The sequence below is a fragment of the Pelophylax lessonae genome, assembly GCF_965119305.1.
Source record: "Pelophylax lessonae genome assembly, chromosome: 1".
Taxonomy (NCBI): Eukaryota; Metazoa; Chordata; class Amphibia; order Anura; family Ranidae; genus Pelophylax; species Pelophylax lessonae.
Window position 1 is genome coordinate 16,521,009 of NC_138768.1, and position 25,746 is coordinate 16,546,754.

Below are 25,746 nucleotides of genomic sequence, written 5' to 3' on the forward strand. Positions count from 1 at the left end.
CTGCTGGCTTTGGCAGCTGCCGCTTGACATTGCATGCTGTTGCCTAATCTATCATCAACCAAGACTCCCAGATCCTTCTCCATTTTTGATTCCCCCAAGGGTTCCCCTGCTAACGTGTATTGTGTTTGAAGTAGAGCTACTGAGACTGGCACAGACAAGTGATCGCTGTATTAGTGTACTAAATGGTGAAACAAAACATTATATGCCTATAGTTATAAAAATATATATATATATGTATAACTGTACTATGATCCTCCAATAGAATCAAAGAAAAGCAATCAAAAAGATGAAAATAATGGGGGGGGGCTGGCTGGAAGCCAACCGAGATGGCTGCTTGTTGATCAGCTCCGGGCACAGGAGGCTTTCCAGGGTGCAGCTTACGGGAGATTCACCCAGACAACACAACCATCCAGTCCGCCAGAGTTCTGCAGGTCCATGGACCATGTCAAAGCAGAGGAAGGAGCGCTCGGATGCATGAAAGCTGACGGAATTACATCCACAGCCCAGCAAGCAAGGCCTTCAAAGATGGTGCTGGTGGACACGAGGCCGCAACCTGTGGCGGCTCGGCCTCATCACACCACGAGGGAACACTCCAGGGGGATCAAACAGACACCCACCCTTGCCAGGCAGCAGCTCATCGACCTCTACACCATCTACTAGCCCAGCAAAGTCAAAGCTGAGGCGGCCCCAGATACAGATCAGGTGGATGATGTGAGACCTACTACATTTGTTACTCCTGATATATCTGCTTTAAGTAACTCCATTGAAGCTTACCCTACTTTTAACCAGCCTGTACTGGACACCACTTTGAGAGACATGCTACTAACCTTGCATACCTCCATCCACTCTGACATATCCAGAATGCTGCATCACTTCTCCTCTGAAATATCTTTCTTGGGAGAGAGTCACCAACGTAGAAGCTAAAATAGGAGAGGTAACTTCATCCACTAATGACCTTGTGGACACACATGGAGAGGAAGCAGAGGATATAGAAAGGATAAAAGCCAAAAGAGCAGATTTGGAAGACCATTCCAGAAGGAACAATTTAAAAATTAGAGGTATATCAGAATCCATTCAACCATCTGCTTCAAAGAGTGTTTCACTCAACTAATGACAACATTCCTCCCTGATACTCCTCCAGGGGAATTGATCATTGATCGTATTCAATGGTTGCCTAAACTGCCTCGCCTACCAGAAACTATTGCAAGGGACACAATCGACCTTATTCATTTTTTAAATGTAAATGAAAACTTAATGTGAGCCATGTGGAATTTTGCTGCCTATCCTCAGCCATATGCCAACTTAGTCTTCTTTGCTGACCTGTCTAAGTACACTATGTTACAATGCAACAATCTATCTACTATTACGAAACCCCTCTGTAATCAGCAGCTCCCGTTCAAATGGGTCCATCCGGCAAAACTAGTGATTATGAAGGACAACAAGTCTTTTTCTGTCCACACTCTGGATTAAGGCCTATCTCTGCTGAGAAAATGGAACATCCTAGAACCTCTAGAGCAGGCATGTCCAACCTGCGGCCCAGAACCCCAGGCTATGCAGCCCACTGCCCCCTGACAATTTTTTTTTTGCTGGGGAGGAAGGAAGTCGGGTCGAGGGCATGGCCACAGTGGCTTCCAACTAACATAGGCAGAGGCTGCCTCGGAGGGGAGGGGAGGGGAGGGGAGGGGGGGGGGATGTGAGCATGTGCAGTGTTTCTGACTCCTACCACCATGAACACTTCAAATCACTGAAGTGGTCATGGTGGTTAGAGTGTTCCTTTAATATCTCTCAGTAGAAGTAAACCTCCATATACTAATTCCATTTCATTTGATCATCCTCTAGTTGGGTTAAATTAGTGCGGGGGTTGCGGCCGCACATGAAGGGCGCGGCGGCATTTTAATAATTATATACCTTAACAATAGTATATATGTTATATGCGGCCCGAGAAAATTTCTCTACACTCAATGTGGCCCAGAGAAGCCAAAAGGTTGGACACATACCCGGCTCTAGAGCAATGTTCTTAATGCCATCAGTCTCAAACTTACAACCGTGGCGAATGGTATGACTTCGATCCTCCAGACGATATGACCACCTGAACGCTTTCTCTATGCCATGCTATATCATCAGCCCTGGAATGACCATTCAAGTCAAGCTCATACCCGCAATACAAGATGCGGCATTAACTGCTCAAGCAGAGTTCTGCTGCACTTTCTTGTTTTTTTTTTATTTAGTGTTTATCCTGAAACACAGAGACTTTATTAATTTCTACTCACTACTGCATTGCCTTTTGTATTTTACAGTTACTCACTAACACTCTACCAGCAGTGAAGAATCAGCTTGACCCCTTCCGTGTGATTGCCAAGTGATAACCACCTACAAGCACAGCAACAAACTCTACGTTTTCCTATATTTTACACATGTACCCTCTATCTATCTGGTCAAGGCCAGTGATTGATTCCTTACCTCAAACCTAGTGACGCCACAGCTTTAGCATTAGCTTTCTTTCTCCTCTGTCACAAACACAAACCAAATTCGGAAATGCCACTCAAAATATCCGTCCTCAACATAAAAGGGTTAAATCACCCAGGAAAACGTTACTCTCTATGGTCCGAAAACCCGCAAGCTCAAATGTGATATTTTATGTCTCCAAGAGACCCACTTCAGCCAGAATAAAGCCCAAAACATGTCCCACAAAAACTTTCCTCATATGTTCTTTCCAAACTCACTGAACAAGACAAAAGGGGTGCTCATAGCTATTAAAGACCCTGTGACTTTCAAAGGCTTTTCAAGAGGCGTTACGTCAGTGGGTGTGACTTCGTTAGCGGGGTAAACACTGACGTAACGCGTACGGGGGGAGGAGCCTGACATCACCCGCGGTGCTCCGACGATCAGAACCAGTTACCCAATGCCTTCATGTTTGCACCGAGGTAGTGCCTCTAAATGTGAGTGGTATTTTTTATGACTGCTTAATAAATGTTAGCACCGTACTGAGAGCATTAGATCTCCTTTCATTTATTTTTCTGGATGACCGTTTGTGAGTCCTTTGGGATCCTGAGGAATCTGGGGAGATCGTGGCTCTGTCTGTCCTTTGGCTGTCTACAAATACTGCTTATATGCTTGGTGACCCCTGGTGGTCGAATGCAGGAGGTGAGAGGCTGTATTATCTGTGGTGGTGAGATCACGTTTGCAGTGACATCTTATGCTTACATTTCCTGCACTGGAGACTTGCCACACCGAAAAAAGCCTGACAATCTGCGTTAAATTCTTTCCTCCACACTAATGATCTATATGATATCTGAAGACGTCAGTAAAGAGACTTTACTTTTTTTTCTAAGCCACACTGCACATACACAAGAATAGACTTATTCGTAGGAGACAAACAGCTCCTCCAAGAAACCCTTGCCTCAGCAATACACATTATTTCAGGGTCAGACCATACGCCCATCTCCATCCTAATGGACGATAAGATGGCTAAATCCTTTGCACTCAGTTGGCAGAACGACCCACACTTCATGGCTCTTCCAGATCATCCATTTACTCTCTGGGCAGCACACAAAGTCTCTATTCGAGGGGTACTCCTCAAAATTAGCTCTCAAGTTAAATGCCAGAGGACACAGCGGTTGACAGAGCTACTAGATACCATTGCCAAGTTAGAAAACTGAACAAATCCAACCCTACATACTCAACCAGCAACAACATTTTTCAAGCCAGGAAAGACCTTAGATCCTTTCTTAACACTAAACTGGCTAAGCTGCTAATGAAACTGCATGCTACCTCTTACACATCAGGCAACACGGCTGGTGAACTGCTTGCAGCTCAAGTTAAGCAGGGGAGAAAACAAACACAAAATCTCATACATCCTTTACCCCAAAGGTCAAAAATTGTACCATCCCAAAGACATCGATAATGCATTTCGTGCATACTACAGGGCTCTTTATAAACTAAAAGATATACCCTCAGTGCCACAGCCTACTAAGATGGACATATTGGGTTTTCTAGAAGCCTTAAACTTACCCAAACTCTCTACTGATCAACTATCTGTTCTTAATGCCCCTTGTACTAATAAAGAGATTTTGCGAGCCATCTAGCAATCCAATCCCTCCATTGGCTGCCACTCAACCAACAAATTAAATTCAAGTTACTAACCATAACCTAGAAAGCCATCCATAACTTGGCGCCCAGCTACTTCACTAATCTGGTCTCAAAATACCAACCAACTCGTTCTCTTCGTTCCTCCCAGGACCTCCTGCTCTCTAGCTCCCTTGTAACCACTTCCCATGCTTGTCTCCAGGACTTCTCCCGAGCTTCTCCCATCCTCTGGAATGCTCTACCCCCATCTGTCCGACTATCTCTAACTTTGTCTACTTTCAGACGATCCCTGAATACACATCTCCTCAGAGAAACCTATCTGGCAACCACCTAACAACTGTACTCTTATTTTCTCCATCAGCCCATCCCCCACAGTTATTCCTCTTGTATGTCTTGACTGTCCCTCTTAGATTGTAAGCTCTAACGAGCAGGGTCCTCTGATTCCTTAAACTGTATTGTATTTGTACTGTCTACCCTCAAGTTGTAAAGTGCTGCGTAAACTGTCGGCACTATATAAATACTATATAATAATAATCTCCACACTTACAAATGGCAAAGCCATAGGCCCTGACGGCGTTTGGCTGAGTATTACAAACTGTTCTCTAACACTCTATCACCACACATGTGTCAGACGTTCAACGCTGCTGTATCCTCTGGTGAATTTCCAAGTGAAATGCTCTCCGCTAATATTCGAAAAAGAAACTGTGCTGCAGTCTGAAAGCAGCCTAATAGGGAAGGTTTTCTATGAATGCTGATATTGCTACAAACACGTTATTTGACTCAAAGAAACACCTGTTATAAATAAAGGTTATCTACATCATTCATTACCAGGAACAAATCCTTCTTCTGTATTCCTTTCAATGCAGAACTTCTAAGCTTAGCATCTGGCATATGCATTGCTTGACCCTTACACTGAGGGAATGTTCTCTCGGTCTTGTACCTGGTGCCCTGGGTCTTTCAAGACCCCTAACAGAGCAAGTTATTCTGGTTTTCAGAGTGACTTGAACTATTTTATGAAGGCAGCACTAGATGGAAGGATATCTAGCCTGATGCTGCCTCTATAGCTTCAATCAGACATCACACAGATCTGGAGATGGGGGAAGCAGCATTGGACCTGTACAGGTAAATATGCACTGCTGCCACTAATCACCAACAAAAAGAAAGAGGGTGGAGGGTGTTGGGAAATTAGTGGCTGCAGTGTTGAGGAGCACTGAGATCAGCAATGGGGGTACAGACCAACAAACAGTATTATATGGGATGTCAAAATAGGTGGTGCGCTTTATCAATAAATGTGAATGCATTAACTGTGCATGAAACTGAATGTGCAAATCAATATACAAACATATATGGCACATATAATGAAATCAAAGTCCCAAAGTTTTCTTGTTGAAAATCCAAATGAATATTCAGTGACTGATGTAAACAGATGGTGACAAATCAAAGGTAACAGTGATTCCCTCCACCTGTGTGAATTCCTCCTTACCGGACGGATAGAATAAGTGCTCCTCTATACAAATATAAACATATGATGTCTGTGCTCAAGCCCAAAAAAACGATCCGTGCTCACCACCGTGCATGCTTATAAGCCTGCTTGGCCCCTTACCAGATCGGTATGGAAAAAGCACTTTGCCGCAACCTCCTGGACCGCAATGGCTGTCTCTCAGAATGTCCAAGCAACCGTAGGGAGGACTCAGCAGGAAGATGGTATCATCCAACTCTCTTCAAGGTCTCCAGCTGTAGTAACCAATCTATCTGGCCAAAAGCACAGAGGTTGGGGAAAACAACTGGTGTCTCCCCCAGAGTTGGAACTTTGCTTTAGGCTGAAATGTGACTCAGAGCAGTGATGTTATGACTCCAATCAGCCAACAGGCCAATGGGGGACAATCAAATAAAAATGTATTTACTCCTGACCACTGCATTCTAAATAGGTACAAGATGCACTACATACTCCTGCTGCCCTCTATGCACACTGTTGCAAATTACATAGTCCTGACCTGAAGATGGACTTTGCAGTGCCATCGGTGCCATCAGGCCTAGACTGGAACAAAAAATAGGCCTGGGCATTTTAGACTGGGGAAGGGCGTAGATGAGGGGTGGGTGTTCGCAGGGGTGGTTGGTGATGGGATATTTATCCCGAGAGATATCTCAATCAAACAAAAAGACATCCCTATCCAGCAAAGGGACATCCCAATCCAGAAAAGAGACATCCCCATCCAGCAAAGGGACATCCCAATCCAGAAAATAGACATCCCCATCCAGCAAGGGGACATCCCAATCCAGCAAGGACACAGCCCTATATAGCAAAGAGACATCCCCAGTCCAGCAGAGAGACATCCCCATCAAGCAGAGACAGCCCTAGTCCAGCAAAGAGATGTCCCCTGACCAGCAAAGGTGTGGATTCCATGGTTAATTGTTAATTGAAACCCCTATTGTCCCTGCTAGCAAAACCTTGTGGGATGTGTTTATGTGGTATATACTGTATTCTGTGTGAGTTTGTCAAATAAATATTCCAGATGTTATACAAGCTATTGTTGGCTAGTCTTGTACATTGCAGCTATAATATCTGATTTCTATGTTCAAGACTGGAGGAAGCAGTATACTGACGGAAGCACACAAGCACATTGTGGGTCAGTTCCATTACACCTAGCATGCACAGTAGGTGCTTCAGGCTACATTAATCCCTGAAACGATTCAGTGCAGTCACTGGGGCTGTGTGGATGGGCGAGGCTGCAAGGAGAAGGCAGGCAGCACAAGCAGCATACTGTAGCAACACACATGATCTGCACCCTTTGAAACAGCAGTGACACACCCTTCGACCCTCATTGGCACCCTTCTTCATTGCACAGACACTCATGCCTGCACTCTTCTCCAGTGCACCTACACTATCTTCTGCAACCATTGTCACTGCACCAAAGAACACTTCTGTAAATGCTGCCACTAAGCCAATGCATGCTTCTAAACTGGTAGGCAGTTTTGCAAAATGATCCCTTCTGAACCCACCAGCATTGCACCAACAGGCCATTCTGAACTTGCTGTCACTGCACAGACATGCACTTCTGCACTCACTGCCATTGCACTGCAACAAAATTCCACAATCCTCGTTACTCTATTAACGCGCGCACTGCATCTGCTGCCAATGAGCCAACATGCACTTCCTGATGCATTCAATGAACAGGCACTATATCACTATTATGGCACATCAATATTGTTCCATTTTGTATATTTTTTGTACGCTCTTAGTGGTTATGACAAATGTGATCAATAGATAAAAAACGAATGAACTATCCATAATTCATAAAGTAAATATTACAGCAGCTAATCACTGTATACCATTATCATCCAAGTGCAATAGTGCAATAAAGAGAAAACTTAATCCATACAAAAAATTCTTATAACATATATATATATATATTGTACAAAGACTCCTGTAAAGAAAACCTTCTTATACTGTATATAGCTTATATGTGAATCCGTGCAAATATAGAAATAAATTGTGCAAACTCCCATAGTGGAGCAATATAGTGTCATCAGGAAAGTCCCAACCACCAATCGGTTTATAATGTGTAATTCATTCCCCATAGAGTCCTAATTTGAATAATCACCACAATGTGCTCCACTGCAAACATAGAGAGTCTGACCCTTACAGGTCAGAAAAAGCCTTTTGACAAGCAAGCCCCTTCAGGCATAGAATGACACTTCATTGAAAGATCCAGGCACTAGCAAGGATGATCTCTCCAAATCTCCTCAAGCCAACACCACATAATCACTTCTCAGTTCAGTAAATGAAACATAATGCACATAAAGAAAGGAAGGGACATCTCATTGCTCAACATCCATAGAAAGCAATTTTAATAAAAAAGAATTATACTTACAAGAAGGAAGATAAAACAGGCATATCTATCTGAACAACGTCTGGCATCTCTGCGGACGTGTTGACGTCACCGCTACCCCTACCGCCCAACATACGTTTTTGTCCTAATGTAGTCCGTAGACAAATGAGAGCTGATGAATTTGGAAGAATTACTTTGTAAGCAACATATTTTTCCTCTACAAGCTGCACAGATACATCCGGACAGTTCAGTTCAAGAACTCTCACAGACAATACGTCATGTTCAATGAGAGAGGAGAATTACCTAGTGAGTTTATGCTAGCAAACATGGTGTTTTTTGATCCTGATACAAACAACTGGAATATCTTCATAAAGTTGGTTAGATTCACTAATGTTTCTAGTAAAAGCGAGACAAAGAGGATTGCAGAAGTAGCCTATTGGAAACAGGGCAAGGTAAGATATTTCCATTGTTTGTGTTTGATGTATTTTGGACTCACATCCCTCCTTTTCTTTGTAGTATAGTATTATACGTTTTGTGATTGGAGTCAGCTGCCCTGAAGAGAAAGAACACCTGTTCTTAGGTGGTGAAGGTCAGTTGGAGGACATATTAGGTGATGAAACATATTCTGCTGACAAAGAGACCAACCTAGGGCCCAAAAATTAGAATATGGTGGCATCTCCCATCCCGGGGGCACACAGAGCCAGGACTATGTTCTCCTAGAGACAGTAGAGGGAAATGGGTTGAATGGGCACACATTTCCACAGATGTACTCCAAAATCATGTGGCAAGTCTTCCCAAAAGAGGCAATTAAGGCAACAAAGTATGTGAGGACTCCATATTATTGGTCATAGTTTTGGAATAGAATGTCCAATAAGAACATATAGGTGTAATGTTCAGGTCTCTGTAACTTTTGGCCAAATGGATATATTGTGGCCATACTGGATGAGACAGACCCAACCAGGACAGCGGCTTTTGGAGGGGACTACAGGGTAGCCTCTTGCCTACTGACTATGAACCCTGGCTTTTCAGGGGGCTCTATTCTCAGAGGGTGTGTGCCCAGCGGACCCTTGGAAGTGTCTTGTTTCAGATTCAAGATTATCTCCCCGAAACACACAGACTATGGGAATCTAGGCCCAGGATACCCATTTGGGTCCTTTGTGCCCAAACCAGCATTGAGAGCTTTAGACTGTGAGACTCAGAGCAGATGTTACTATAATCAGCTCAAACCAACCTGATACTGTGGTCTCCTGCTAGAGTCAGTTTAGTGAGGTGTTTTGTGTTTATTCTTAAGTATGTCTCGCCCATTGTGTACCTCCTAAGTGTGCATTATAAATGTTAATTGAGTCACCTATTGTTTCTGTCATTCCACTCATCTTTTGGAGATGTGATTAATATTGTGACCACTTTACCTTGTTATCGAACCAGTGTGGCATATTATGTGTTTATGCTTATGATTAGGGTTGAGCGGACACCTAGATGTCCGTGTTCGACGGGTTCGGCCGAACTTTAAAAAAAAGTCCGGGTCCGTGTCCCGGACTTTTACCGAACTTTTCCCGGACACCGAACCCCATTGAAGTCAATGGGGACCCGAACTTTAAGGCACTAAAATGGCTCTAAAACACCAAAGGAAAGGGCTAGAGTGCTGCAAATGGCAGCAAAACGTAATTAAGAACATGGCAAGTGCTCTGCAAACAAATGTGGATAGGGAAATAAATTAAAACAACAAAAAAAAACAGAAAAATAAAACAATGTTCTTCTTCATCTCTGAAGGACGAGGCCCATATGGAGTAGGAGGGAGGTTGAGGTGGTGGTGGATGTGGCGGTGACATAGGCATGCGCACAGGGTGTACCGGGTGTGCCTGGGCACACCCTAATCACCTAGGGCACATAGCATTGCCAGTGAGGAGATGGGAAAGATCTCCCTCGGACCTGCTCTGCTCTATTTCTCTTTGCCTACAGGTACATGGCCCCGATACATTACTCTCCCTGCTGGCAAACACATGCATGTGTATTTCAACTTTGGGGTGCACACCTTAATGCAATAGGCTGCGCACACCTATGGGCGGTGTAGGTGGAAGCGGCAGTGGAGGAGGACCAGGGCCGGATTAAGAGCATCATGGGCTTGGTGCTGAGGATTTTGAAGGGCCTTAAGGGCCGTGCCTTGCCATGCACCCAGAGGAGGAAGGGTGCAGCCATGCATGCCTAATTCAACATGGGATGCTGCCTCTGAAGCCCATAAACACATCCATGCATCGGTAACTGTCCCTCCTTGTCCGGCCTTCGCGCTGTGTGGGGAGGTTCTGAGGGTGCTGCCTGGGGAAGCGAGCATAGAAGCCAGACTTCTGTGTTTACAAGTGACAGAAGAGTGGTAACAGTGAATATGGCCAACCCGGGGCCTATATAAAAGGTAGGGGCCTGGAGCTGCAGCTCCAATAGCCCCTACGTTAATCTGGCCCTGAGGAGGAGGACGAGGTAGCCAACACTGCTTCTTTTCACAAATTTTAAATGAGGGTACACCCCAAAAGAGTGAGAAAGAGCAAAAATGGAACAATGGGTGGGTAAGGTCGGTATCGTGAGCTTGTCCACATTGTCTCTGGACAGGCGGCTGCGCTTGTCTGTTATAACGCCCCCAGCCGTGCTAAATACCCGTTCAGATAATACACTGGCTGCAGGGCACGCCAGCACCTCCAAGGCGTAAAGGGCAAGCTCAGGCCATGTGCCCAATTTGGAGACCCAGAAGTTGAAGGGGGCAGACCCCTCATTCACTACATGTAGGCGTGTGCACACATACTGCTCCACCATGTTGGTAAAATGCTGCCTCCTGCTAAGACGTTCCATCTGAGCTGCTGGTGCTGCTGTTTGTTGTGGCGTGCTGACAAAGCTTTTCCACATTTCGGCCATGCTAACCCTGCCTTCTGAGGTGCTGGCGGTGCCCTGGTTGCATTGGCGACCTCCTCCTCCTCCTCCTCTGCCTTGTGCTTCCACTGCGGCCCCGCTGTCAGATGGGAATGCCAGCAGCATGGCGTCTACCAGCGTGCGCTTGTACTCGCGCATCTTGCGATCGCGCTCCAGTGAGTGAATTAAGGACGGTACGTTGTCCTTGTAACGGGGATCCAGCAGCGTGGCCACCCAGTAATCAGCACAAGTTAGAATGTGGGCAACTCGGCGGTCGTTGTGGAGACACTGCAGCATGTAATCGCTCATGTGTGCCAGGCTGCCCAGAGGCAACGAAAGGCTGTCCTCTGTGGGAGGTGTATCGTCCGTGTCCTCTGTATCCCCCCAGCCACGCACCAGTGATGGCCATGAGCTGGCCTGGGTGCCACCCTGCTGTGAACATGGTTCCATCTCCTCCTCCAGCTCCTCCTCATCCTCATCCTTCTCATCCTCCAGAACTGTGCCCCTGCTGGACAATTGTGTCCCTGGCGTTTGTGTGTGCAGGAACCCACCCTCGGAGCCCCTTGCGAATGACTGCCCTGAAAGCCTTGGAAATGTTACCTCTTCATCCTCCTCCTCCTCCTCATCCTGTGCCACATCCTCTTCCATCATCGCCCGAATTGTTTTTTCAAGGAGGCATAGAAGTGGGATAGTTAAGCTGAGAACGGCGTCATTGCCACTGGCCATGTTGGTGGAGTACTCAAAACAGCGCAACAAGGCACACAGGTCTCGCATGGAGGCCCAGTTATTGGTGGTGAAGTGGTGCTGTTCGGCAGAGCGACTCACGCGTGCGTGCTGCAGCTGAAACTCCACTATGGCCTGCTGCTGCTCGCACAGTCTTTCCAGCATGTGCAAGGTGGAGTTCCACCTTGTGGGCACGTCACATATGAGGCGGTGAGCGGGAAGGCCGAAGTTACGCTGCAGCACTGCCAGGCGAGCAGCAGCAGGGTGAGAACGCCGAAAGTGCGCACAAACGGCCCGCACTTTCTGCAGCAGCTCTGACATATCGGGGTAGTTTTTAAGGAACCTCTGCACCACCAAATTCAGCACATGCGCCAGGCAAGGGATGTGCGTCAAACCGGCTAGGCCCAGAGCTGCTATGAGATTTCGCCCGTTATCGCACACCACCAGGCCGGGCTTGAGGCTCGCTGGCAGCAACCACTCATTTGTCTGCTGTTCCATGCTCCTCCACAACTCCTGCGCGGTGTGTGGTTTGTCCCCCAAACAGGCAAGTTGTAAAACTGCCTGCTGTCGTTTACCCCTGGCCGTGCTGAAGTTGGTGGTGAAGGTGTTACGCTGTCCGGATGAGGAGGCGGTAGAGGATGAGGAAGCGGAGTAGGAGGAGTTAGGAACAGGAGGCAAACTGAAGCGCCCTGCAATCCTCGGTGGTGGAAGGACATGCGCCAAATTGCTATCCGCCTCAGGCCCATCCGCCACTGCATTTACCCAGTGTGCCGTTAGGGAGATATAACGCCCCTGACCGTGCTTACTGGTCCACGTATCGGTAGTTAGGTGGACCTTGGCACAGATGGCGTTGCGCAGTGCACACCTGATTTTTTCCCCCACTTGGTTGTGCAGGGAAGGGATGGCTTGCCTGGAAAAGTAGTGGCGGCTGGGCACGACGTACTGTGGGACAGCCACCGACATAAGGTTTTTAAAACTGTGCGTCTCCACCAGACGGAATGACAGCATTTCAAAGGCCAATAATTTTGAAATGCTGGCATTCAGGGCCAGGGATCGCGGGTGGGTAGGGGGGTACTTCCTCTTCCTCTCAAGTGTTTGGGAGATGGAAAGCTGAACGCTTCCACGGGACATTGTGGAGATGGTTGTTGGTGACCCAGGTGGTGGTGTTGCTGACAGATCGTCTGTTTGCGGGGTGGCAGGTGCCGGTATCACTACAGATGTGGCTGGAGCGGCCGAGACTGCAGCAGAAGAGGAAGCAGGATGAGCCAGAGACGTTTCTTGGTTTTGAAGGTGTGTACTCCACTGCAGCTCGTGCTTTGCACTTAGATGCCTGATCATGCAGGTTGTGCTCAGGTTGAGAAGGTTTATGCCTCGCTTCAAGCTCTGATTGCACAGGGTGCAAACCACTCGTGTCCTGTCATCAGCACATTTTCTAAAGAACTTCCACGCTAGAGAACTCCTTTGAGCTGACTTTGGTGCGCTCGTTCCCTTGCTGCGTTGGGCAGTAGCGGGCGTAGTGTCTAGGGCACGGCCGCTCCGCTTCTGCACCCTGCTCCCTCTTCTGCTGTGCTGGTGGCTCTGTGCGACCACCGCCTCTTCCTCCAAACTACTCAGGTCACCTGCATGACGTTCATTCCATGTGGGGTCGAGGACCTCATCGTCCTCCACATCATCTTCCACCCAGTCTTCACCCCTACCCTCCTTGTCGGTCTCCACAATGCTGAACGCCGCAGCAGTTGGCACCTGCGTTTCGTCATCATCGGAGACGTGCTGCGATGATCCTTGCATGTACTCATCTTGAGAAATAAGTGGTTGGGCATCGCTGCACTCAATCTCTTCCACTTCTGGGGCAGGGCTAGGTGGATGGCCCTGGGAAACCCTGCTGACAGAGTCATCAAAAAGAAGAAGAGACTGCTGTATGGCTTGGGGCTCAGACTGCTTGCCTGATTTGCAAGGGGGTGAGGTGAAAGACGGTTGGACATCGGCTGCAGGTGCCAACTGTGACCTTTCTGCAGTAGACTGGGTGGGAGACAATGTGAAGGAACTGGAGGCACTGTCAGCAGCAAACCAATCTACTATCGCCTCCACTTGTTCTGGCCTCATCACTTCTAGGGGCGTATGATGCCCTACCAAATACTGATGCAGGTTCTGTCGCCTACTCACACTTGAGGAAGGTGTTTCACTTGTGCGTGTAGCTGGCACAGATCGACCACGTCCTCTCCTTGCAACAGGAGCTCTACCAGCAGCACCACGACCCAGGCCACGGCCCTTATTTGACGGTCTCCTCATATTTCTGTAATTTAAGATCTTGCCCTAGAAAGGTTTTTATTGAGTAGCGGAATAGGAAATATGATCAAAAAAAGTGTATGTATCTCGCACGTACAAAACCACACTAGGCCCCAATTACTATTGTTTGTACCCCTAAAAGGATGGTTGAGCAGTAGGAGGAGGAGTATGGAACAGGCAGCACCCTCAAATCTTCAGAAGTATGAGATGAACCCCAAAAACTTGGAAAGGTGGATCTCACACGTACCGACACAGACTATCACGCAATTTAATTGATCCCCAAAGGTTTTAATTGAATAGCGGAATAGAAAATATGATCAAAAAGAAAGTGTATGTATCTCACACGTACACCACCACACTAGGCCCCAATTACTATTGTTTGTACCCCTAAAAGGATGGTTGAGCAGTAGGAGGAGGAGTATGGAACAGGCAGCACCCTCAAATCTTCAGAAGTATGAGATGAACCCCAAAAACTTGGAAAGGTGGATCTCACACGTACCGACACAGACTATCACGCAATTTAATTGATCCCCAAAGGATTTAATTGAATAGCGGAATAGAAAATATGATCAAAAAGAAAGTGTATGTATCTCACTCGTACACCACCACACTAAGCCCCAATTACTATTGTTTGTACCCCTAAAAGGATGGTTGAGCAGTAGGAGGAGGAGTATGGAACAGGCAGCACCCTCAAATCTTCAGAAGTATGAGATTGTGTTCACTGTACCCCACAAAGATTGTGTTCACTGCACCCCCCAAAGATTGTGTTCACTGCACCCCACAAAGTTTCTGTTCCCTGTACCCCACAAAGATTGTGTTCACTGCACCCCACAAAGGATTTTGTTCACTGCACCCCAAAAAGATTGTGTTCACTGTACCCCCCAAAGATTGTGTTCACTGCACCCCACAAATATTCTGTTCACTGTACCCCACAAAGATTGTGTTCACTGCACCCCACAAAGGATTTTGTTCACTGCACCCCAAAAAGATTGTGTTCACTGCACCCCAAAAAGGATGTTGTTCACTGCACCCCAAAAAGGATTTTGTTCACTGCACCCCAAAAAGATTGTGTTCACTGCACCCCACAAAGATTGTGTTCACTGCACCCCACAAAGGATTTTGTTCACTGCACCCCAAAAAGATGGTGTTCACTATACCCCCCAAAGATTGTGTTCACTGCACCCCACAAAGGATTTTGTTCACTGCACCCCAAAAAGATTGTGTTCACTGTACCCCCCAAAGATTGTGTTCACTGCACCCCACAAAGATTCTGTTCACTGTACCCCACAAAGATTGTGTTCACTGCACCCCACAAAGGATTTTGTTCACTGCACCCCAAAAAGATTGTGTTCACTGCACCCCAAAAAGGATTTTGTTCACTGCATCCCAAAAAGGATGTTGTTCACTGCACCCCAAAAAGGATTTTGTTCACTGCACCCCAAAAAGATTGTGTTCACTGCACCCCACAAAGATTGTGTTCACTGCACCCCACAAAGGATTTTGTTCACTGCACCCCAAAAAGATTGTGTTCACTGCACCCCAAAAAGGATTTTGTTCACTGCACCCCAAAAAGGATGTTGTTCACTGCACCCCAAAAAGGATTTTGTTCACTCCACCCCAAAAAGACTGTGTTCACTGCACCCCACAAAGATTGTGTTCACTGCACCCCAAAAAGGATTTTGTTCACTGCACCCCAAAAAGATTGTGTTCACTGCACCCCACAAAGATTGTGTTCACTGCACCCCAAAAAGGATGTTGTTCACTGCACCCCAAAAAGATTGTGTTCACTGCACCCCACAAAGATTGTGTTCACTGCACCCCACAAAGGATTTTGTTCACTGCACCCCAAAAAGATTGTGTTCACTGCACCCCAAAAAGGATTTTGTTCACTGCACCCCAAAAAGATTGTGTTCACTGCAGCCCAAAAAGATTGTGTTCACTGCAGCTCACACACAGAAAAATGGATGTGGATCACTGACACCTGCCTATCTCCTATCCCACACCACACAGCAATATCGATTGTAGTTTGTAGAACACAGTTTCCCTAAAATTCAGCAGCAGCAGCCTCTCCCTAACAGGATTGAGAAGAGATCGTAGATCAGGATTGAGTGCAGAGTCACCCCACCCCCCACACAGCAATATCGATTGTACTTTGTAGAAGACACTGACCCTATAATTCAGCAGACTCTATCCCTAAAATGCCTACAACTCGCCCTGCCTAAACACTCCGACCTGTCCCTCAATTCTATCCGGACACAAATGTTTTTTTCCTGCCTGTCTTTCCCTAATCAGCAGCCAGCACATTGATGTGTGCTCTGTCCCTGATCTAAGCAGCAGAATGAAGACGCTGCGGCTGCCTGGAACTTATAAAGACTTGGTCACATGCTTCAGACGGCCAATCACAGCTACTGAGACATTTGCAGGCATGGCTGGGATGGCTTAAGGCACACCAGTTAAACGATTGTTGATTGGCTGTTGAAAGCCCGCCATGAAAAGAGCGCCAAAGCATGCAAAACCCGGAAATAAAACGACCGAACACGGATTTTTACCCGAACATACAGTAAAGTGTCCGTGTCCGTGTTCGGGTACAAAAAATCCAATTATTCGGTACGAACACGAATAATACAGTCCGTGTTCGCTCAACACTACTTATGATAATGTGTAATGTACTTTGTGTATCCAGGGATGTGGACTGGGTGCTGGACGGTCTGGGCACCTAGGCTTGTTTAAGTAACTAGTTGTTTAATTAGCATAGTGTTTATGTTGGCTGTTCTTTAGCTATGTTAATTAGATTTCTGTTTACAATTTATATTGTATATGATAATGTGATCAGCCTCACCTGATCTTGTGTACTATATATTCTGTGCGAATTTACAATAGAGGTTTGAGTTCCAGTTTGCACCCAAGCTAGTGTCGTCTAGTCCTTGGGTGCTCAGCTACAATTAGTCCAGAACAGTATTTCTCCTGGGCTTAAAGCAGTGTTCCAGCCTCCCCTCTCCACCTCCAAAAATTAAAAGTCAGCAGCTACACATACTGTAGCTGCTGACTTTTAATATTAGAACACTTACCTGTCCTAGAGTCCAGCAATGTCGGCACCGCAGCCGATGTTTCCTTCGCCTGTCGGATGCTGCCGCCACCATTGCAAATGAGGGGACACGGCAGTGAAGCATTATGGCTACACGGGCGGGTCCATAATGCACATGTGCGAAGCATGCTGCGCATTTGGATTGGCTTGGCAGCGGGGGAAGGAAGGGGGGGCCAAATTTCTGAGAGACAGCGCAGCAGCACCGTCTCCCAGAAGTGGGGAAGGTACCTGTCAAAAACAGGTACCCATTCCCCCCTCCCCCCTGAAAGGTGCCAAATGTGGCAATGGAGGGGGAGAGGAAGCAAATGAGTGGAAGTTCCACTTTTGGGTGGAACGCCGCTTTAAGTGGTATGCATAAAGGTGAGTGGTATGTGTGATCCTTAGTATCACATCCTAAGGTCTTGCTGCCCCCTCAGGACCTTGGGTATCCAAACCTACTGCAAAACAACAAAAACAAGAGAAGGGTGCACTCACCTAGTGCATTACCACTATAAATGTTTATTAAAAAAAAATTAAAGAACAGCATACTCAAAAACGCATGATGTATATATACATGTCAATAGAAGTGGAACAAGTCGCCTCCAAAACTGCTGGGATGCACCAATGATGCAAGGAGACCTGGTGGCATCTGTGTAAGCCTGACTAATGTATTTCAAGGTAAAACCATCTTCCTCAGAGCCAAAAAGGTAATGACCCACCACAAGTTTAAATAGGTAGATCTATCCAATCCAATCTGCCCGCCCCCCAAAAAGAGCAGAGAAAAGGAGGGGTGTTTCTGGGGTGGAGTCCCCAGAAAAACACACCCTTATCTTTGCTCTCTTTGGGGGGCGGGGCCGACCATTGAGGGCGATACAGATTGGATAGATCTACCTATTTACACTTGTGGTAGGTCATTAGCTTTCTGGCTTCAGAGGAAGAGGGTTATACCTTGAAACCTGTCAGCCATGCTTACATAGACATCATCTGTGCATCCCAGCGGTCTTAGAGGCGACTTGTTCCACTTTTATTGACCTACGTGTATATTGTACATCATGCATTTGTGAGTATAAACATTTATAGTGGTAATTGTGATGGTACTCACCGTCACTGAGAGTGAAAGACAGATACTTTATGGTTTGGATAACTTCAAATGGGAGAGTAATATTTATCAACAATATCTCTCAAGAAATATGAAGATTGACTCCCACTTTACACTGTGAGACCTATACCCTGTTGCCATGAAGTTTGTGACTCCTAAATAATCAAAGCAATGCTTAGATGTGTATTGAGATAATATGTATTGTATTTCAGGAGCTCGAGGATGACCGTCTTCTACTTAATTGGCTCAGGTTGATTGAATAATTGTCATCTGTTAGTTGCTGAGTGGAAATAGTATACTGTTTGTGTTGGTTGTTCTTTAGATATGTTAATTCTATTTCTGTATACAATTTCATCTGCATATGTAATGTAATCAGACAACCCCTGACCTGATGGGGTAATTTGATCAGGAGGGGGATGTGCTCATGTGTGTATAAATTGAGTGTGAAACTGTTCAATAAACAAGATTCCAGTACAAGCTAAGTTGTTGACTAGCTTTGTATGGAGGCAGCGGGGAAAATCTGATATCTGTGTTCATGACTGGTAGGAAGCTGTATTCATAAGTCCTTCAGTTTATAGTCCATATGAAAGGATTACAGCAATGTGATGGGTTGTGTCACCATAAAATGTCCATCCACAAATGGCGCCTCCACAAACAGATTAGAAGCAAAATCCAGCAGGAGCTACAGAGTATAAAAGAGAGGCAGCTCTAAGTGTAGCAATATGGTTACATTTCATGAAAGTTCAACATTTATCAACTCACATGGTTGATGATAAAAAGAGGCAATCTAAGAATGCAGGCAAAGGTAAAGCTGTCCACGTAGACCATCCTCCTCCCTGCTGTCAGTCTGCAGTCGTGACGGGGAAGACTACCTTACAGTAGAGCGATCTGATAGCGAGGATTGAAGCGCTCGTGGAGCACAGTGTGGAAGGGATGATATCGATGGTGGTGCAAAGGACAGGCTATTTGGACATCTTTTTACCAGATGCCTGCATATTTAGATGTGCCTGTTTTAATCATCAACCATATGAGTTTTTTGCCATCTGTGTCCCTTTGGGGAGATGTACATTCTCTTCTTGAACCATAGACAAAACAGTGAGAGGAAATCACTGCAAATTAGGGGAATCCATTGGGTCCCTCTCAGGTCATATAAAACATGAAAATGATCTAGGGAGACCGACCATAGTGTATGACCATATTAGGTGGTGCCACCATAATATAATTAAGATGGGATGTAACCAAAATAATAAATCAACACGAAAAGAGGAAAAATAGGAATATACATTCACACGGCTACCTCCTTAAAAAACGTTTATTGAAGATCAAAAAAGACATAAGTAAAAACATTGCACAACAGGTCCTCCTGCCCACCCCCCACCCCCTACCCCTCCAAGCAGCTCCTACAACAGAGATTCCCAATGCCCTCCCACACCCACCCAAACCCCCCACCCAAACACCCTCTGCCCCGCAGAATCTGGGGAAACTGCTCTCCCCTACCTACCCCCCTCTAAATCTAAGCTAAAGCACCTCTAAATGTAGCCAAAACCCTCAGCAGTGGGGAATGTCCAGGATTAGTTCCAGCTCCTGCAAGGGGTAATAAATCTCAATAGATAAAAGGAGGTCAAATGCTGGGTAAAGGTCAGGGCCTTCCAGGTCACCAGAACTAGTGCCCCCATTGGAATATTTCCCCCCTATTATTTTTCTGGGGACAAATGTGGGGTTTTCTTTTACTTTCACTTTTGACAATAATGATAAACAGGACAAATGGAGAGGGTGAATCTCCCTAATGGGGGCTGAGGTAGCTGTAAAAACCTAACAGGTGTTTTAATCCCACTCCCCTCTATCAATATTTTTTGAAGGGCTAAACTGATCCCACCTAAAAATATTTTCCTTTCAGATTCCCCAAGCTCGGTGCAGTGACCCGTGTCCTCCAGGATCCAGGAAGGTTCCAACTAAAGGAATCCATGTCTGCTGCTATCGCTGCGTGTTGTGTTCTGATGGGGAAATCTCCAATAAAACAGGTAATGAATACACAGTCACATAGTCAGGTTGAAAAAAGACACATGGCCATCACGTTTTACCACTTGCCGACCACCAGCAGTACATTTATTTGGGTGCACAAGTGCAGTGGCTCTGCCCCCCCACCCCAAAGAACTATGCCCCCGTATGTTGATGGGGACAAGGGCCCCTTCCCGACAACCCTGGGCAGTGGTTGTGGGGATCTGTGGGCAGGGGGCTTATCGGAATCTGAAAGCCCCTTTAAAAAGGTGGTCCCCAGATCCTGGTCCCCCCTTATGTGAATGAGTATGGGGTACATTGTACCCCTACTCAATCACCAAAAAAAGTGTCAAAAATAAATAAAGATAGGAGGCAGTTTTTGACCACTCCTTTATTAAAAATATCCCCTGATGTAGATCCATCATTAATCATGAAGCCTGCTGCGCCGCCGGACCTGAAAGAAAAAAAAAAAAAAAACTCATCTCGCGACGAAGGCTACCGCCAAATGCCTGTCTGATAGTTATTAAATAGGTAAGGGGCGGTGCCCCCAGGTGATGTCACCAGAGGGCATGTGGCTCGGTATGGTTCAGGAGGTGGGGCACTCTCTCATCCCACCCTCTTTCCTGGTCTGCAGCACAGATAAGGGTCTAGTATAAATTTGGGGGGCCCAAAACGTTTAAAAAAAAAAAATTGGCGTGGGATTCCCCTTCAAAATTAGACTAGACCCAAAAGGCATGGTGCTGATGGCGGGGACCAACATTTTTTTATTCTTTTGTTATGCCGGCGATGGCTTGGAGCCATGATAATCAGTTTAAATGTCTTTTTTTTTCTTTGCAAATGTCAGGTTTGCTGTGGCAGGTACAGATGTGCTACTTTACAGGCAGATTAAGGGGACCCCCCCAGGCACTATATTTAAAGGTCAAGGTAGTTAGTATAAGTAATAACAAATCATGATATACATGCCTTAGCAACTGAAGTTCGTAAACATTTTGTGCAGGAGTCACTTGTGGTGACAGTACAGCAACAACTTGTAGGAGAACAGTTGATTTGTGCACAGAACAGGTTCTTGAGGGGGGAATAACAATAAGGAGGGTATGAGGGGGGGATTTGGAGGGGGGTGGAAGTAAGGATAGTAAGTTGGATAATTGGGGGGGGGGTGAGTGAGGGGGAGGGCTGCACATAAGATTAAGAGATTACCGATTCTGAGTGTAGGTATTGTACCATTTGGACCAGGGGTACCATATCTGTCTTTACTTAAGGTATGAGTGTCTGTCTTTCGTTAAGGTTATCTCAAAAGTGTAATGGGTTTGAACCATATTTTTGACATCTAATAGGGGTGGGGATTTATTGTTCTTCCAAAGTTTAGTGATATTGTGCCTAGCAGCTAGTAGAATATGTGTAATTATCTTACGGTGGGTTTTTGGGAAGTTTTCAATAGTCAAGTTGAGTATTGCTAGATCAGGGGAAGGTTTTATGTTAGCTTCAAGGATTTGGGATAATAAATAGAATATCTTTTGCCAGTATCTTGTTATGAATGGGCATTCCCACATGATGTGAAGCAGTGTGCCGTGTGCCCCACAGTTTCTCCAGCAATCGTAAGGGGTGTGTTCGTCGAATTTGGCTATTCTGTCGGGGGCTAGGTATCTTCTTTGTGTCAGGCTTTGTGTAAGTTCCCATAAAGCAGTGCATTTTGTGGCCTCATAGGTTGACTGTAGAGCTTTTTTCCATTGTATGCCTGTGTAGTGGCTTCCCAAGTCATGTTCCCATTGGGTGAAAGCAAAGTGTTGGAAGTGTGTTTTTTCTTGGAGTAAATTGTAGAATATAGATATTCCTTTTACCCCTTTGGATGTAGGTGAGTAGTAATCCCATGCAGGAACAGGTTCCAGAGCCCAAAATTGGGGATTGCTTTGAAGGCAGTGTGCTACTTGTAGGTATTGGTAGTAAAATTCAAGACCTAGGCCTATTTTAGTTTGTAGTTATGGGAAGGGTTTGACTTGTTCATCGCCAATCAAATCTGCCAACTGTATTGAGTTAAAGTGTGGCCAGTTCTGTATACGGAAGTCTGGTATTTTTAGTCTAATAATTGAAAGAGGTATTTTTTCGTGGTGGAAGCTGGGGTGTTTGACCATATTGCGGATATGAATTTGTTCCATGATTTAACAACTGCTCTGATAGTGGGAGGGAGCTTTGTTTTTGGTTTTAGACTATATAGCCAGAGTTTTAGATCGTTTCCAGGAGTTGTCTGCATTTCTATGTCTTGCCAGCGAGTTATGGGTTTCGGGATAAACCATTCTCTCAGTTGTGCTAATATACTAGTGGTGTGATAATCCGTGAGGTCAACCAAACCTGAACCACCTACCGATCTGTGGTTGATGAGTCTGGATTTGGAGACTCAAGGTTTTTTGCCTGCCCAGATGTAACTATGGAGGGATGATTGTAGAGAGTACATAAAGGTCATAGGAATTGGGATAGGTAATGTGCGGAAAAGGTAGATAATTTGGGGGAGAAATTACATCTTAAAGGCTGCCAGTCTGCCCACCCAGGAACATTTGTATTTTGATATTTTTTGGAGTGATTGGAGGAGTTTCTGTTTGAATGGAGTGTGGTTTTCTTTAAAGAGGTTTTTTGTGTTTCTGGTTAGGGTAATTCCTAAATAAGATATACCAAGATCCACCTAGCAAAATGGAAACTGTATGGAAGTAAGTTGCAGGTGGTGAATATTTATTAAGATACATTGAGTTTACCATTTACCTTGTTATCTGTGATAGATTGTTCTACTCATGTGGTAGCGCCTCAACATTTCTCTTCATGAGGATGATGTCGCCAGAAAATAAACTGGTCTTATGGTCAGTATTAGCAATATGGATCTCTTTTGAGCTTCAAATGTATTCTGCTGGTGGTTCTATAGCAAGATTAAAAATAAGGGGGGAGAGGGGGCACCTCTGACGGTTACCATTTGAGATTTGAAAGGGGGTGGAGAGCATCTCAGCTACATATACTCTGGCAATTGGGGCAGAATACAGGGCCATAATAGCCAAATAAATGGCCAGAATAGTACTACTAAAACCAAACTTCATGAGAACTTCTTTCATGTACTGTACGTCCAATGTACTCTGTTGAACGCCTTCTCTGCATCTAGTGATAGAAGCAGAGAAGGCATTCCGGCAACACCAGCTGAGTGGATCAAATTGATTAATCTTCTAGTTGCATCCGAAGATTGTCGGCCTTTGAAAAAACCTGCTTGGTCAGTGTTGATAAGAAGGGGAAGTAGGTTAGCCAATCTAGTAGCGAGTAACTTGGCGTATCATTTTAGGTCTATGTTGAGGAGGGAAATTGGCCAAAAATGTTGTGGGGGGTCTGGTTTGGTTATAGCAACAACAATAGCAGTTAACATTTCTTCAGGGAACAAGAAGAAGGAGGCAGCGTCGTTGAAGAGTTCTTGCAAATGTGGGGTAATTGTGGCATTAAATTGTTTATAGTATTCACCTGGTAAGCCGTCTGGACCAGGAGACTTGCCAGTTGGTAATGAATGGATACAGTGGAAGATTTCTTGATGGGGGAATGGAAAATTTCGGTCATTTAGGTGGGCTTCAGTGAGGGTTGGGAGGTGAATTTTCAATAGAAATTGTTGGATTGTTTCCTGGGAAGGATGTGGAATAGTTTGATCTTCTTTTATATTAAAGAGGGATTCATAATAAGTGCTGAAAGCGTGGCTATATCTTAGGGGTTCACTATCTTTTTGTTTGTGAAGGGGTGGTGGATGAAGGGAATTGAAGCCTTGTTTCGATATTCCCGTAAACGGAGGGCCATGGCCTTTCCCGGCTTTGTTGGAAGTGGAGTAATATGAGGCTTTAAGCCTTTGGTGGACTTTTTCGAACGAGTCTAGGAGCAGTGCTCTTAGTTCTTGTCGGAGAGCAAGTAGTTTGATTTGAAGATTGTGGGTGGGGTGATTTTGGTTTAGTGTGTCAGTTTTGGAGATTTTGGTGGTGAGCTCCTTAAGACGCTGCATCCTCCTTTTCCTCACCAAAGAATTCATTTGGATGAGGATTCCTCTAATGTATGCTTTGTGGGTTAATGAAAGAGATGAAGTTTTGGATACTGATCCAGAGATATGTATGAAGGTGTCTGTGAGGTGTTGTTGGATCATCTCTGCGTATGGAGGAGATTGTAGTACCTGTGTGTTGGCTTTCCAGATCTTGGCAGGGTTTGAATAGGGGGGGGGGGTGATAGTAATGCTTGCATGTGCATGATTGGACCATGTGATAGTGTCTATGGAAGACTCAGATATGAGAAAATAGTGGGGTCTGAAAAGAAGGTATAGTATCTTCCCGTTGTGTGATGACATTGCCACACATCATGCAGGTCATTTTCTTGGGAAAAGTTTAGCATAGGTCAGAGATGTCTTTGAGACAAATTAGATGAATCCAGAGACTGGTCTGGTGCAATACTGAAATCTCCACATATGATCAGCGACCCTTGTCTGTGTTTTTTTATTTTTTTCATGGTTCTGTTCAAGAAGTAGATTTGGCGTGTGTTAGGGGCGTATATGCATGCCAAGGTTTATTTAGATCCTCCTATTGTGCATAGCAGGATTAAGTACCGGCTGTTGGGATCTGCTATCTTTTCATGCAGTAAAAAGTCCATTGACTTATTTATAGCCCCTAGGACCCCACACTTTATCTCTTGGTTGCTGGCAAAGAAGATGTGTGGAAAATGTTTGTGAGAGCAATGGGGTGTGTTGGATTCCTTTAAGTGACTTTCCTGTATGTAGATGATGTCACTGCTTGTTTGTTGCACTGTTTGCCACAGGGACTTGCGTTTTGCAGGATGGTTCAGGCCTTTTGCGTTTAATGTTAGAATTTTAATTGCCATCTATGAGGATGTGGGAATGAGGGAGGAACAGTACTCAAGTTTAAGCTGAGACACGGTGTGTGTGTGTGGTAAAGTCCTTGGTCCATGTCAGGTATGGTGTGGAAGAGGTACCATCATTGTTTACAAGTAGCTTTAAGGAGATGTTCTTCAGAGTTGATTCATGGTTTTGTGTGCATAGGGAAAGGGATAAAAAGAGCAGTAACAAAACAGACAAACAGAACAGTTACAGTTATGCAGCTACGGTAGAACATATTGGGCTGCAACTATTGGGTTGTGGGGAAACAGTTCAAGTAAAGCTAGCGCTATAGCTGCACAGCCATGGAGGGAGATTATGATTAGCTGTAGCATTGGACACCTTAGTTGGTGTTGGGTCAATGACTCCTCCAACAGGTGCCCATTTGGGATTTATGCCAGGGAGATGGAATTTTGTCAGGGAGGTCTCGGGCTCCGGAGTGAGAAGGTTGGTTCGGAAGATTGAAAACAAGGATGACCAGTGCTATGGAGTGTATGATAAAATTAATAAATAGATAACATTAATATACATAGGTGTAAGCTGCCACCAACCAACCCCAGGGTTTCAAGTGTTAAAATGAATAAAAAGGAGAGAAAGGTTAGTAAAGGGCGCTACCTATGAATATAATACTAAAATGTTACTGTGTATAAAATCACTTAATGTGCATAAAACAGATAGCAGAAATGCAAAGTGATTCAAAAGTGCAACTGTGCTGCTAAATCACAGAAACAAGGGGGTTGGATCTCGCAATCCCCCAATAAAGTGCTCAGTAAATAAGAATGGTATACCGTGGGTCAAAACGGTGTGCGGTAAGCAATAAATTGAAACAAAAGTGCAAAAGTGATAATAAAACTTTATTGTAAAAATATATGTATACTAT

General features: G+C 45.3%; 2 protein-coding genes across 2 annotated transcripts in view; both read left to right on the forward strand.

The window, feature by feature from the left end:
* Positions 1-25,746, forward strand: part of LOC309561096 (vomeronasal type-2 receptor 26-like) — a gene marked incomplete at both ends in the record, with an annotated part of 39,487 nt that overhangs the window by 12,092 nt on the left and 1,649 nt on the right. Inside the window, 2 exons of the mRNA XM_082264839.1 lie at positions 8,141-8,368; positions 8,433-8,505. Coding sequence (XP_082120965.1) covers positions 8,141-8,368; positions 8,433-8,505 — 301 coding nt within the window. The remainder of the gene's footprint in view (positions 1-8,140; positions 8,369-8,432; positions 8,506-25,746) is intronic.
* Positions 19,920-25,746, forward strand: part of LOC309566744 (vomeronasal type-2 receptor 26-like) — a gene marked incomplete at its 3' end in the record, with an annotated part of 381,835 nt that continues 376,008 nt past the window's right edge. Inside the window, exon 1 of the mRNA XM_082272019.1 lies at positions 19,920-20,004. The remainder of the gene's footprint in view (positions 20,005-25,746) is intronic.